We start from the raw sequence: 15,629 nt of genomic DNA, 5'->3' as shown, positions 1-15,629 counted from the left end.
ATAGGAAAACAACTGAGTGAGAAGAATAAGACTGGTTGTTTTAAAACAGCACCTCACAAAAACCTGTAAAATCCTGGTTAAGATCTTTCTACAAATTCTAGCACTACTACTCTACGTTATACACCTTCGCAAGCAGAAAAGCTCACAGTTACTTTACTAGTAATAGCCTGCTGCCAGTTACATTAAGAGCACAGTAAAGTCTTGGCCTCTGGCAAGAAAAAATTGTTAAGAATTTACATCAAGTGACTAAAAGTGACTTCAGGTGTACCCCAATATCCTCCCTTCTTAGCTTTCAGGCATTGGACATTGGAGATATTCCACAAACCTATAGCACACAAAAATATCTGAATATTTTCAAATATGGAATCCAATCCCTGAAAATCAATTTCAAAACGAACTGTTAATTTACGAGGCACCTCCTTCATAATGAACACAAGGCTGAGAACCGCTTGATGATGACCTCAAGTGAAGTCTTCCCCAAAAGGCACCCTCTGCAACTCTGCAAGTGTACCTTTGTAGTGTCTGTGTGCTTGTGCTGCAGCTGCTCCAGGTACAACTCATTGACCTCCCCAAGAACCAGAAGTTGCCTGTTCAAGAACTCCATCTGCTGTTGCACTGATTCACTGTTGGAAAGCTTTGAAAAGAAATTGAACAGAATCAAACACTGGAACGAATAGTTCAGCAGGAGAGTCACAGCTGATCGCCACTGTGTTCACAGGATATTTTTATAAGGGAGGGAGACAAAGACAAGAACATAATGCATCATAGGTAGTAAGTGTTAAATAAAGTAGTTTTCATAAAGCTGGTGGCAATCCATACAGAACTTCACCATCTAGGTACTGCTTCCCCTAAGATAATCATGTTTCCACTTAACACAAGAAGTCCATTCAACTTCTGATATAAGCAAGATCTCCAAGACATCAAGATATAGCAGGGCTTGGATACAAGTTCATATTGCTCAATCTGCAAATTCCTACTGTGGAAAAAAAAAGAGCCAAAATGAGAAGTTTCAGAAGCCTTTGAACAGAGTTTGAGGTTTCTTCATCAAAACACACTTCTCTGTGTTGTTTTTGTGCAATTAATATCAGATTCTATGGATGTAAGCACTAGCTTCTTTCAGAAGAATAAAGAAAAAGCACCTGATAAAAATAATCTGAAAAAAACCCCAGACAGACACAAGGGAACCCTGGGAGCAGCAACTTTTCTTACCTTTTGAGAAACTTGGCTAAGCAGCAATTCAGTGTGACACACCTTGTTGTTAGCCTTCTTCAATTCTAACCTCAGATCTGCAATCATATTCCGGCAGTCTTCCAGCTTGGTCTGTTCAAATGAAAACGACCTCACTCAGGGTTCTGAAACTTTAATAAGGACTAGCAGCGGCACATGGCTGGAGGGCCATAACCCCCAGCGCTGTAAAACAAGTTACACTGAGCACTTGTGAAAGCCCCGAAACCATTTCAGAAACTGCATTTCCCTATTGCCAAACTGAAGACAGGACAAAACAGAACTATAAAAGGATGACGACTAAGTTAGGCATTTCCAATTATGCACCGTCTTATTCTGAATCAGAGCAGTATCTCTAATAGAGATGCGTAACTTTCTCTCAGATATTTCATGCCCTGTTATTAGGAAGGTTATTTTTAAAACCAGTAAGTAGATAACAATTTTGTTCAGTGTTGTGCTTCATACCTGCAATTCCTGGCTCTGGTTGTAGAATTCCTCCCGGTCATGTTGCAGCTGTCTGATCTGGCTGTGAAGCTGAGCCACTATATTTTCATGTTCCTCCTGAAACTGGTGGTACCTTGCCTGCTCTTTCTGCAGACTCAGTTTCAAGGCCTGGATTTCTTTTTCCTGTAGTTTCAGCTGATCTTTCTGTTAAGAACCCCATACAAAGCATCAGACAAGACACCTGCCTTATCAGTTAGAACATCTGTCCTAACTTGCTAGCTAAGTAAAGCTATGAATTAATAGCATGAAGACGTAACACTTTTCCACAGATATAACGTTCATAGATAGAGCATGTTCTTAAGGCTTTTGGGGTTTGATTTGTTTCTTAGTTGAAAAAGAGATTTAATGGCAGGAGAGTGGATGGGCTGAAAACTCAGTCACGTCCAGAGGCACAATGAGCAATAGCAGATTCTTCCACTGCACCTCACACTTTCCACAGGGATTTGGGTTTCACAGCTCAAGCAACAGTCCATCTTCCAAAACCTATCTGGAAGTCTATTTTTGGCTCTTGAACTGAATTATCAAAAGGTGAAACTGTTGATGGAATTCACTATAATACAGAGATAGAGAAGGAAACATGGCTAAATCCGTAATGAGACATCCTTCAATGCACTTACAACTTCAAATTTTATCCTAGTAAAAACATTCAAGTTTTCCAAGTTTTTGCTATTACTCCTCAAATGAGGATTGAAAGGACAATACTTCTTCAAATAATGCAGTGAGGTTTAGCTAGGCATTAAGTAACCGCTCCACTAATTGTGAAGCCTTTAACATTATGCAAAGGTAAGTGCTGGCAGGGGTCAAGCATGCAGGCATCCACTGATTCAGCTGCCTACAGTCAAACAGAAACTACTGGTCTGAATAATCACAGAGCACGTAACTTGTCCCCAAGCCACTCCACAAACACTGACTTTAATAAGGTAGAGAAATGAGGCTTCTTTTTTAATTAGTGGTACTGAAAGATACTGGCCAAACCAATTAATACTCATTCTAGCACTAGTGTGTTTAAATCACTGCTAGAGTTGTAGCCCTGCTCACCATGGCAGCATTATGTTCCTCCAGAGCTGTCGCTTTAATCACTTTTCGCAAGAGTCGACGATTCCGAAGGGCATGCTGCTGTCTTTTGAAGCGTTCATATAATAACTGGTTGTGCAGCAAAAGCAATTGGTTACGCAGGGTGTGAATCTCATCTGAAGGGGGAGAACCTGGATGAGAGTTAGAAGACAGAAGAGGTTACTCAGCTGTACTGTCCCTGTTCCACACATGGGAAATATTTTCTAAAACAAGCAAACTAGACTTCTTTGAAATTTCAAGTTAAAAATCTGCCTGCTCCATTTGATCATCAACACAAACTTAAAATTTTAAACATTTCTCCCAGGGCAACATGTATATGTTTCAGATGGATTTCTCCTTCTATTAGGAAAAAAGGCCAAGCTCACCATCACCACGGAAGCCTAAGAGCACAAAACTATGACACATGTGAAGCAGCAAGAAAAACCAATCATCAGGTTTAGATTCAAATAGTACTGAAAAGGTGGAAAGATCTGCTCGATGATCTGCACCACACTGAAGGCTAGCAGATGTTAAATGGCCAAAAGCAGAAACATCTAGAATTGTGGGGAAGGCAGTTTTAACTTTTTAAACATGAAAAAAAGCAGCTCATCTCACTAGAAAAAAGATGTCTATCTGCTAAACAGATAAACCATGACTTAATGGAGGGCACCATCTTTCTGCAGTGTTACAAAAAAAAAGAAAAAAAAAAAAAGAAAAAAGTATGCAGGTCATTGTTTAAGCAAGTCTAATAATAGAGGAACAGATTGCCAAAACACATGAGAAACTTCCTCACCTCCAAAGTGAGTCCAGTCAGCAGATTTGCTTGGCAGAGACAATCTGAAAAATGAAAATGCACCATTAAACAGTAAGTTTAAACACAAAAACACTCTGCAAGTCACTGCAAAATGGAATGCCCACCTCAAAAGAGCTTACAGCCTAATAAAAGTACAATTATGGTTAGTCTGCATGAAAAGAGTATGGAGGATCCGTGGCGAGGTTGCAAGGGCAGAGGATGGAGGGCATAATTTCTTAGAAGCTGGAGAAAAATTATCTCAGGCATAGAGAACAGCATAAGGACAAAGGAATACAGGGTAATTATACGGAAAGAAGGAATACAGCAGATACACCTACACCTTAGATCTGGTTCTCCAGTTCTTAGCTTCACGTGTATTAGAAAGAAGAAAGTGTCAATCTCCCCATGGGCTCTACATTTGCTTTTGAGTATCTAGCGTGAGACTTAAACCTGATAAACAAATCTCACTAACAGTGGTACCAAACCCACACTTGTAGCACAGCCAACAGCCCTACTTCTTCACCCCAAGCTGTCAGTGAAGGCAGTAAGAGTATAATAGTCACAGGCCCCCTTTTTTTTATATCAAAATAAACACATCAGCGTTGCAAATAGAAAAATCCTCCACCCAGAACCCCTAACTCAGATAAGAGTCATGTTTCACAGAACATGGTTTCATTGTAGATTTCCAGACCTGGCTGCTTTTCAGGCACAGCTATTAAAATAAAGCCCAGAAAGGAGTAACAAGAACATTTGCGAAGTAAGATTTTCAGTCACCTACTTGTTCAGCTCCTTAGTGTGTGCATCCGCTCCTTGCTGTATCAGTCTGTCCAGTACTTCCACGGGAGAAGTTGAGGACACGCACTCATCATCCTGGGTTCCCTTGGCTTTCTTTAGCAGCTCCTCAGTCTTCTTGCCAACGAAGAGGTAGGCAGTCTTTGGTAATGCAACCTCAAAAAGGTGCTCATAGAGGGGAGGCTGCCCACTCCCAGACACCACTCCTCTTTGTGCTGGTACTTTGTAAGGGCTGGGAGTGCGGATACTTGTCTCCCCAGAGGTTCCTTCCCTGTTACCAGCAGGGCTTTCACCAGAGCCTCCACAGGGCTTGTCTATGGGAGTAAACGTTTGTTTGGGTGTTTCCCGTGCACTCTCAGGCCCAGGCTTGTCCAGGGAAGATGTTAGAGGCTCAGAGGTCTGACTGTGTCCCTGAACACTAGAGGCTACTGAATGGGTCTTCTTCTGAGAGCCTGACAGACTTTCATTTGTGCGGTAAAATGGAGAGTCAAATCCTCCTCTAGGCACCATGTGTTCAGCATCGGTTGTGATCTCGGAGATCTCTTTAGATATTGCATCTGAGAAGGATGGCAGGGGGAAGCACAGTTATGGATGTTGTATTTTGACATTACAAACAATGACTTAGCTAAGATGTACGTAAGGATGACAGAAATTACCTTCCTCTCTGTCCTTTTCAGCACTATCTTCAAAAGACAAACCACCCAAAAACTCTGGAAGATCACTTAAGGTTACTGAACTTTTACTACTGGGTGTGTCTGAAGAAAATAAAAGAAAAAAGAAAAGTTAGTTGTACAAATGCCATTTTCTCCAGCCTTATCAGAGCACAAACCCGAAGTCTTTTACTACTGTAAGTTCCTTAGAATAAGCTTGCCCCTCCTTCAGATGCTTCCTCAAAGGAGGAAGATATCTGACTCCTGTTCCATTCCATGTGGAAACCAGTTCAGAGATCAGTCACTGGTCGGCCCTGATGCTGAAATGCAATTTTGTAAACTTAACATTTGCTGTTGCACAACAAGCCTAGGCAACTGCCTGTATGAGTAAGAATGGAATAAGAATGGGCTGTTTGCAATTTAACACACTAAATAAAGTGGCTTAAGTGTAATGTGACTATTATTCTTCCACATTATCATTAAACTCCCCTTTAGCTTCTGATCTGCCTACACAAGGACACAGCACTTAACCTGAAAAAAGGAAGTTCAGCAAACGGATGTAATACAAATTTGACAATATGTGGCTACCGATCAAAACTCTGAGACAGCTGCCAGGGAAATACACACTAAAGCATGCAGGATAGAAACTTCATGCTCATAGCTTAGTCACAGATAAAGAATCTAGTGAAAAAACCTAGCCTGCTCTTAACTGGGAATTCAGAAAGTTCAGATTCTGTTGTTGCTATACAACTTCACAAAGGCAAACCAGCTTTAAATTTCACTATCATCTCCACTTTGAGGATGGTAAAGATTCACAGTACAGAAGTCTCAAATACAGTGCCAAAATCCCTTTCTACAGCTGTCACAGGTATGGATGACAGAATGGAAAACGGCATCTAGATTTACCTATTAGAAGCTGAGTTCCTCAACCATCCACTGTTGATTTCAATATTCCACAGGACTTTAAAAAAAAAAGGTTCAAGTACAGCAATATAATTGTAGATAGAAAACAAAAGTGGTTCCAAGAGCCTTTGAAAGGGAGTATCTTATCTATCCTTATGTGTAGCCTTACAGTTTGATCCAAACATGTGACATAAAACTTGAAATAAGTCTTCACGTACAACTTGTTGTTTCTAATTTAAAAAAAAATCCTCAAAGAATTAGCTTTTTTAAAAAAAGTCCTTTTCCAGCCTTCAGCATAGATCTGTATATTTAAACATGCATAAGAATGTATGAGGGCCAGTTAAAAAAAATTCTGCAAGCTATTTCTGAAGATGAGTAGTTAAAATTAAATCAAAAGCATCACAAGAAGTTTTTAAGTTCAATCACAGGTTAAGGCAGGATCCTGGAACTACAAAGAACTCGCAGGGAGTGGGATGGGGAGAGAAAAACCTGTGGGAAAGTGTTTGGTAACTGGAATACAAGTCAATAAAAACAGGATTCATTTACAATAGGCTATTGTAATGAGGAGAGGAAAACTGAGTTTACCCAATGATTTATCACTGTTTATGACATTTTGCTGTCGGTACAGTAAAGGCCTCCCAGTATCTGGTTTGTCCTCCTGAAAAAAAAAGCCAAAAACCATAACTCAACATAGATTCTCTGCATCAGACATCTGTTGGAAACAAACCCCTTGGTCAGTTCCATAGAAAGGAAATTCCTTCAAATACATGGCTTAAATAGCAAGCCAATATAAGAAGTCTTAAAACCGTGCACCGTGGAAAAGGCAATAGTTGTCTAAACTGAGAAGAAAATTAGGTTTTGCAATGAATTGCAACGTGTTTTGTAAATCAGTTACTCTGATTTTTCTTTCTCTGTTATGGTTCCTGCCTGTATGGCAAGCCAATGAAAAAAAAATAATCAGATCTGTTTGGCAAAAGAATGTTATTATACCTTTTTAGAAGGTGTGGCAGCAGCTGAAGGGAGTGAAACATGCACAAAGTCATCTGAAGTGCAGGATGGAGGAGGAGATGTGGCTGGCGTTCCCAAAGGTGTTCCTTTTCCCCCTGCTGAAATAGAGGAGCAAAAGTTATCTCAGCAGGCTCCCACTGCCTCCTTTCAGTCAAATATTGTATGTGAAGAACTGTACATTCAAACACTATCTCAACCATTTACTACTTAATCTCTTTCAACTATTTATCAAGATAAAAGTGCAGTTTCCAAAAGGCTTGCTTCAGACTTTGGCTCTTAATTCACTGTAACTTATTTCCTGTCTCAGTGTTTGCATTAGCACTGCTCTAGATGACCAGGTACTCAGTTCATGGAAGTAATGACTTAAGGCTATCAAATTGTGGCATTCCTGTTCAAGCTGACAGCAAAATTTACAGCCAACATTTCTATTATAATAAACCTTGAAGGCCTAATTCCAAAATTCAGCACGCACCAGATGTGCCAAAAGCTTTGCTGTAAGGTTGTGATGCAGACTGGGATGATTCCGATGAGACAACTCCAGGGGAGGTTGGTGGAGTGGTCATACCACAAACTGCAGAAGGACTCCAGATGGTAACCTGTGTAAAAGCAATACACAATAAACACAAATCAGTGAAGCTCAGAAAAGGAACACGTGAAGCACCTGTATCCAGGTTCTGACATAGGAAATCAGATGGGGATTAAATCTGAAATATACACTAAGTTCTAAAGAATTCACAGTACTTCTCAGAAACAAGTTTTTTTAAGACTGTCACGAGGAACGACAAACAAAGTGCAAAGCATTAAAAACATGCTGTGCTGCATCTTCTCCTTTACCTGCTGTGGCTCAGTTGACTGCCGTATTGACTGTGGGCTCAGAATCTGAGGTAGCTGCCCTGGCATTTGTGATAGTGTTAGCCGAGGAGTGGAATATGGGGTAGAAGTCCCTGAAAGTGTTTGGTTTTTTTTTTAAAAAAAAAAAAAGATAAAAAAAATTAAAAGTATCCAGCACATTAAAGACAAATCAATGTACTTCTGGCTAGTACTAGAGGCTTTTAACCAAAACATTTTGATTCCATTCAACACACACATTTGTAGTTAGCAAACAAGAGACTTTTCTTCCAGCCTCAAAAAATATCTACTGAATATATTAGATACTACAGCTCTTTTTTTGGTTGGTTTGTTGTTTTGGGGCAGGGGGGACAGGGGAGGAGGAAACAGCAGAAAGGCAACTTTGCAAACATACTGTATGTCTGCACGACCAGAGCATGTATGTATATATTTCCTTCTTTTTTTTTTTTTTTTTAAATGACAGTCTATTTTATGGTGCCCTAAGAATCAGACTTTAAGTGGAATAAATTAGTAAGATGTCTTTTTGCTATAAGGCGAGTTTTCCTCCAGGAATTGGGTATTCATTAGGTGTCAGGCAGGTCTTACCATAGCTGCTCTGTGTGTCAACGTAATAGCTGGCACTGGGGTCAGTTTGATGATGTTTTAAGCTTGTGCAGAGTTTCCGAGACACAGAGTAATAACCATCTTCATACGAGGCTTCTGCAGGGTCCAGGGAGATTTTGGCACATTCTATCACAACATCGTGAGTTTCTAGTCTTTTCCACCTGCAGACAGTTTTTGGATCCAAAAGAGTAAGTTAGTCAATTATTGTTACAAACAAGAGTTCCTGGAGACATGAGGAATTGGCTTGTAGGGTGGCTCATTTGTTCCAGACAGCTTTGCATGCTCCCAGCCAAAACTGGAACAAGGCACCATACAGAAATTGCAACCAGATGACTTGTAAGAGGGGGTCTCAAAGAGGAGACAAACAGCTTTGACACAGAGATCCATAAAGGTCTGCCATGGAGCGCTCTGGAAAGGAGGAACAGCATACGAAGAGTTGGTGGATCCTGAGCTTCAGCAGCTGTAGAAATCAGCTCAACTAGACTCAGATGTTGGTAGTCAAAATTTAGACATGCCAGCAGTGAGGGAATCTTACATTATTTAAGCAAACACCATCTGCAATGCCAGTTTCAGGTCTGTGTTTTTCCTCCCAAGTTTTGGGAATGCTTTTTATTATTACTGCCTCCTTCGTTCTGAAAACTTTTTTCTCTCCCTAAATTAAGCAGCCAGATTAGATCTGCCCAATATTTCAGGGGATAGCAGTTCACTGTAAAGAAGAGAAAGCACACAAGGCTATCTATTAAAGGCCAAATTGCTTTTGAATGTAAGCTATTATGTGCAAGATACCAAACCAGAAGGCTTCAACTGGTAGTTTTGTGCCAATTGTACTCCTTAGTAGCGCCACCCTCCCCCCTGTCTGGGAGAAGCCTGCAAAATTGGGCATTGTGATATTCAATGGGTTCCCATTTAGTAGTGTTTTCCTAGTGGCTCTGAAAAGCAGGGCAAGAGCACTACTGTGCAGCAACAAGAGTCAATTGCTCCTCTTCAGTGGCTGGGCCTGTGGAGACAAGAGAAAAGCAGCAAGTGGTGCTGCTGCAGGCAAATGAGCCTATTTCTAAAGAAAACTAATACAGCTGATAATGTTAAGACATACCTGTTAAAAGAATTGATCTGTTAACTGAACCAATATCTAGGTACCAAAACAAGACACACTGAAGCCATTTTAAACACTTAAATCCCACCAAGTACTTCAACAAACCAAAAAAAAAAAAAACGACCCAAACCTTAAGCCAATGAAGCAGGTCAGTGGTAGTTTCCCTTTATTCATTATAACCAAATTCTTATAGAATTTTATGAGGATGTTTGATTGTTAAGTCAAATTAAGACAAAGTCAACTGTTAAGTAGAAGACAGATTCTATCCCAGACACAAAATTAATTCAGAACCCCAACATCATTAATGGCCTTCCACAACAGTTTTTGCTTATTCATCCAGCTGTAAGCTTGGATGAAGAAATGCTACACGTTTACCTGGTGCACCTATGAATATGGGTGGCAAAACACCACTGGCACACACTGCTGCTGACAGACAAGGTTTTGCTGTAAGCCTTCTGAAATAACCCAGCTAAAAGCTGCTCATTTCTAGCCTTTCCTAATAGCAGAGTGAACATATATACCTTCGTGGGTCCAGTTCATGGTCCTTAGATCCAGTCACTAATTCTGGATGAATTCGCACATGTTCCATCATTGGCTGGATGAGCAAGAGCAAGAAGAAGTATGTATTATCGGTACAGCATCTTTTCATTGCACTAAACTACACAAAGGTGATGAGCAAGCTACTGATCCCTACAGTTCAGAATGTTACATTTAACAGATAAAGCTAACACACATCATCACAGCTTCAAGAGATGACCTTGCTCCCACCTGAGATTTCAGTCCTCCAATAGCCAGTTTTTATTCTGCTTTGCGGAGCAGCCCTCAGTTAAATCAATGTAGTGTATTAAACTGCCAAATACCTGCCTTTATACAGCTATGAATTCCTTGTCTCAGGTAATATACACATTTTACCTTGACTACCTCTTCAAAGGTCTCCAAGTTTTCCTTCATACTGTAGTGAGAACGCAGAAAGGAGACAAAATTGCAAGGATACATTCCATAAAGACGATGAAAGAGAGCATAAACGCTGGCATGAAGATGGACAAGATAAATCTCTGCCACGTGACCTGGAAAAAGTAGTTAGAATCTTTTTCATTACATTGGAGAAAAGAATAAAACTTCTAAGGATGCAAGCAAAGTACTTTTAAATTTAAAATGTTAACTGGAACAAGTCTTCTGAGATATGAATAGTCCCTAGCGAAACTGTGAAGTCTTCTGAGAGTATAAGCAATACTTACTCATCAGCTCACAGCAAAACCAAAAATTAAGACACGGACCATTAACTCCAACCAGTATCCTGTCGTTCTCAAAGCACAGCATTTTTTTTATTATTCAAGTTAAAACCTGAAACCCCTCTAGATAGTGAGCCAGAGTTTGCAAGACTGCCTGCCTGATTAAAAATAAAAACTAAGGATTACTTCACTTCAAAGGTAAAAACTAAAAGCTTGTACCTACAAAAAGCAAACACGACAGATTTGAACCTTACTAGCCATCTTACAAGTTCCAATCCTACTTGCCATGCAAAATGGCTCTCTGAATAGCACTTCTATATGCTTAACACAGCATTTGTTCATACAGCCATGAGACACATTTATAACACTTGTGTTACATATCAGACACTTTACAACAAATTCAGCAAAACCAATTCATCAGAACCAATGCTACAACTGAGAAGCCTAGTTCTACCAAGACTTTCATGAGTACTGATGGTTGCATATTAAAAGAAAACCTCACATGTTTCTTCCCCCTCCCCATCCATACCTAGCTATCTCAAATTCCCAAACATCTGCCTCAAATATTAGCATTTTATCTTCTCTATTCCATTAAGATCAGTCTCTGCTTTTCACTGTCATCAGGGTAGCACTTTGGTCCAGTGAAACATCATGTAGTAGCAGCACCACATGGAACAATCTAAGACACTTAGAAATTTTGAGCAAAGAAGCACTCCCTGATGCTAACTATAAAAAACAGACCAGTTTGTGGGCCCTAATACTTCATTTTCTGCATTTAAATAATCTCAGACCATTAAGAGTCTCACAAAAGAATGCACTCACCAACTGTGCAAGAGTCACAAGGATACTACTAAACCATAACTGCATGCAACAAAGTTGAAATCTCACCTGGATTCTGCAAGCACCAGGCTGAGAGACGCCCAAAGATACCAAAGAAATCATGAAGGTACTGTTTGCCAGACTGAGGAATCATTGGCAACATGGTTATCAGCACTAGGACACCTGTGGTGAGTACTACTACATCTGTGTCAGTCTGCAAGAAGGGAAAAATCCTGCATTAGTCAATTAAAAGTGTTGAACTTAAACCTACAATATTTTAATGAACCAAGACTATTTTCTCTTTCATGCATAACAACCCTAAGAAGAAAAGATTTGGGATTCTTACTCCTATTCTGCTGCTGCTTTCCTGTATAAAGACTTGACTTAAGTTAACAAGTGAACATGACCACAGTTCCATAATTGAGTAGAAAAAAAAATATTACTGGTATGTGAAGTATCTTACACACTGCCTTCCCTCCTTCCCAGAGCTAAGAACACACAGCATTCAGAGCCTGAGAAACTGCAAATCTGATTCAGGGTATTCAAGGATGTTGGCCAGTTACCAACGCAAGGGTCAAAAGCTTTTCTATCAAACCTGGTTGATGACTCCGGCTGCTAAGTATCTCATAAAGTGGTAATTCAAACAATAACTAGAACCCATACCGAGAGAAAGGGAGGTGGCGGTAAAAATTTTTAGTTAGATGACACCAGTAACAGAGAATCAGATTTTAGGACAGGACACAGAAAATATTTAAACTCTCCCGGTGGGCTCCCTGCTTGCTTCCCCAGCTTAATGCACATTTTTCTTGGTATTTCCTCTGCTTTGTCAGGACAGGGGTGCAAACAGCACAGGTAAGCCTGTGGCCAGATGCACTGAGCTGGTCTTGGTACCTCCCAAAAGCCACTTGGGCTGGTCAGACATATTCAGTGTTACGATTTTTTCTTCATCTGTGTAATCTACAGCCTCTGTTCTCCCTCAGTCAGACATAACCCCTTCACAGCACATTTCACATCCATCACTATCCCTCTGTACACACCCCCAGCACTTCCACATCTCTGTTCTGCTCCTGCCAGCTTTCTGACACACTTCACTCCTCTCACAATCAGGTAAGACTCACACTGAAAAGGGTAACAGAACTCATCAGGCCCATCAGGAGTTCCACTAACAGCACTTGTAGCTTCTTCGGCAGTTAAAAATTTGTTGTGTTTTTGTTTTGAAGAGCACTGGTACATGACTACATTTTATTGTCACTTATATGGCTAATATAAATTCTTCACTATCGTATTAATCAATATTACTGACAACGCATTCTAGGTCTCAAAACACTTTCCATTCTTTATTCACTGTTACAATACTGTACAGTATTATAACTGATAAATTTGCAGATGGGGAGAAAAAAAAGCATGGAGAAGCAGCTACTTCCTTGTAATCCAGCAGGTCTGTAGCCAGGAAGGGAAAGCCTGCAAATTCCAAGGTAATTTCACCATGGAATAGTCTGTTGCATGGCCCATCTACACTGCAAGGGCAGTATACCAGCTGACATGCACAAATTTCGGAATATGCTAATGTGAAGTTACTGTATTTCTCATTAATTCACATTCAAGGTATCCATCAACTTCACTGATGGTCTTTAACTTACTTTTCTAAATGTTTTAGTAAACTTTCCTAACTCCAAGTTATACAGTGACAGTGGCTTTTACAAACAAGATTGTCGGTAATAACAGATCAGCACAGAATATTTAGCTGATGTAATTGCACTGTGGCTTAGTGTCCTAATCAACAATTTATTTTTCTCACAGCTTAACTAAACGACATCAAAACAGAAAACAAATGTCTTGTATAACAAGTACATATGTTTACAGCAGGTGTACAAGTGTTTGATGGACAATACTGACAGTTCTTACCTTGAGACATTTAAGTAATGAAAGGAGGAGAGGTGCTTGAGAAAGCTTATGTTTCCAAGATGGTTGTCGTCTTATCACATGTCCCAGCAGAGAGAGAGTGGGTAAACGGGTAGCAGCTTTGCCCATATATTCATTAATTTTGTCCAGTAGATGCTGATAGAGGATTTTGCAAAGAGTGGTAAAAATGAAAAGGTATTTACATTTAACTGGTAGATGCTCTTTTTCACCAATCTATATTCAGCAGTTTGCCACAGCCGACTATGGAAACTATGGGCATTTTACAAATATACAGGATCCAAAAGCAAATAAAACCCAGCAATAAATTTAAGTCTGCTGGTAGCCAAATGCAAACCATTCAGTCCAGAATCAGTCAGTGCATTTCAAAACATTTATCATAAATAAATAATTAAAAAATCCTGATCAGCAGAAGTAAAACAATTTGTAGTGCCATTCTCTCAATCTATCTAAAAATCCTTACTTGCTCTCAAAATACCCAATTTTTTTTAGGCTAACACATCCAACACTGAACAAGTGGCAGCAGCACTGCAAAGAGACTACATCAGTCCTCAGAAAACTTTCATTTGTAGAGATTCTTTGCTTAATTGGGTCAGTTTAAGCAACCCAGGAAACTGAGACCTTTGAAGGCTTTTTTTAAAATTTAACTAGCATTTACTATAGAGATACTACATCTCTACAACAAGGTAATTCTATACCAGAATGGAAAAACAAGAATTCTAAGAGATGCTATTTAAAGGCTGCTTCAATACCAGGCTAAAATCTGCTATGCTAAATAACAAGAATTTTTTACCTTGTCATGAGGCTCTTGCAACGTGGACAGTATATGCAGTGCCTGCTGAGAATTGGTTTCCAAGTAATAGTCCACCAGGTTGTTCACAAGCATAGGTCCACGGTCTATCAGTTTGTTTACAGCAAGAAAAAAAGCACACATTCTCAATACACTAAAAGTGAAGCATTTGTTACAGGGACATTGCGCAACTTGTTACACAATTAATAACATAAACCAGCACTTCGTGTTTACCAGACCTCTGGGAAAATGAGACCTCTCAACTACATTTTCTAATTTCCAACCATTCAAGCAATTGCATTCCGCTCAGTGAAGGGAACGAGTTTTTTTAATAACTAACGATTACAGTCTAACCTTAAAAACCTAGAAGTACCTGAACTGCAACAGTGTTTTACCCAGTACAGGAAAAGACTTCAGGAGTAACTTTACATTCTCTCCCTTCAGCAGATAAAGACGACCAAGCTCATGGAAGAGTGCTCTCACGCTCTGAAAAGGCTCTATCAAGATAAGGGATGCCTTAATAGCAGCAACCATTTTTTCAAGAAAGTCCGAGTCTGTTGTTTTGTTTGGGGTTTTTTTGTTGCTTATTTTTAAAATTAACAAAATCCCACTACTTCCCATAATGTGGATAACACCTAATTCTTTCTAGATACATTTGAAAAAGAAAGTTCTATCACCTCCTAACTTGAGGCTACGCCCCAGGAAAAGCTAGCCATTTTATAATGGCATTTTAACAATTACATAACAGATCTTCCAAGAGGCAGGCCATTAAGCAAAATGGACTGAAGAGAAGCTTCAATCCTTAAAGCAATTTCAAGCTCAAGTATGAAGAGTTTCTTTCAAGTTGCATTTGCGAAGACTGTGTTTGATAGAAACCCCCCCCCCCCCCCATTATTCTACCTTTATTGGTGTGAAAGCAATTCCTCAAATTACGTAAAGGACTACATACCACAAATGAGATTATCCTTGAACGCAGCTGTTATATCTTCCAGGACACCCAGAATTGGAGAATCCAGCATTGAGAGGAGCTCACCAACATTTCCTTGCTGGGCCATGATGCATGTACTGACATGAATGTGGAGGTTAAAATTTCAGGAACTTCCTCATTGGTGCCTCTCTACCAGACTAGGAGAGAAGAGAGAGCAGATGAATGAACTTTCCTTTTTCCCTTTCAATCTTAAATCTCTCATTACTTCCCTACTTCTTTTCTGCAGTATTGCCCACTTAACAATGAAATGTTTGCTAGAGTTTACATACCTGTAATAAAAGCTGTAAGAGAAAAGTTTCCAAAGAAGCCAATGAGTCACAAACAGAGTTTTCTTCCTCTTTTTAAGAGGGACATTAATCTGTTTTGCAGAAGAACTTGGCTAGCATGTATAGACTATCAGAGCATTCT

General features: G+C 39.7%; 1 protein-coding gene across 5 annotated transcripts in view; it reads right to left on the bottom strand.

The window, feature by feature from the left end:
* TSC1 (TSC complex subunit 1) overlaps positions 1-15,629 on the bottom strand; it is a 29,025-nt gene that overhangs the window by 4,804 nt on the left and 8,592 nt on the right. For 3 of the 5 annotated variants that reach the window (XM_040605262.1, XM_040605259.1, XM_040605260.1), the window contains 18 exons: positions 15,183-15,358; positions 14,237-14,340; positions 13,429-13,581; positions 11,593-11,737; positions 10,385-10,539; positions 9,994-10,067; positions 8,362-8,540; positions 7,762-7,871; positions 7,400-7,523; positions 6,910-7,025; positions 6,505-6,577; positions 5,023-5,121; positions 4,353-4,923; positions 3,575-3,618; positions 2,767-2,933; positions 1,690-1,872; positions 1,210-1,320; positions 512-634 (listed from right to left, as the gene is read on the bottom strand). In XM_040605262.1, coding sequence (XP_040461196.1) covers positions 512-634; positions 1,210-1,320; positions 1,690-1,872; positions 2,767-2,933; positions 3,575-3,618; positions 4,353-4,923; positions 5,023-5,121; positions 6,505-6,577; positions 6,910-7,025; positions 7,400-7,523; positions 7,762-7,871; positions 8,362-8,540; positions 9,994-10,067; positions 10,385-10,539; positions 11,593-11,737; positions 13,429-13,581; positions 14,237-14,340; positions 15,183-15,288 — 2,637 coding nt within the window. In that variant the 5' untranslated portion in view covers positions 15,289-15,358. Of the gene's footprint in view, positions 1-511; positions 635-1,209; positions 1,321-1,689; positions 1,873-2,766; positions 2,934-3,574; positions 3,619-4,352; positions 4,924-5,022; positions 5,122-6,504; positions 6,578-6,909; positions 7,026-7,399; positions 7,524-7,761; positions 7,872-8,361; positions 8,541-9,993; positions 10,068-10,384; positions 10,540-11,592; positions 11,738-13,428; positions 13,582-14,236; positions 14,341-15,182; positions 15,359-15,629 lie in introns of those variants that run through there. The other 2 variants (XM_040605261.1, XM_040605263.1) reach the window with 2 other exon arrangements.

Source organism: Falco naumanni, chromosome 9 (genome assembly GCF_017639655.2).
Source record: "Falco naumanni isolate bFalNau1 chromosome 9, bFalNau1.pat, whole genome shotgun sequence".
NCBI lineage: Eukaryota > Metazoa > Chordata > Aves > Falconiformes > Falconidae > Falco > Falco naumanni.
Note: the sequence above shows the minus strand (reverse complement) of the source record. Positions and strands in the feature narration are given on the sequence as shown.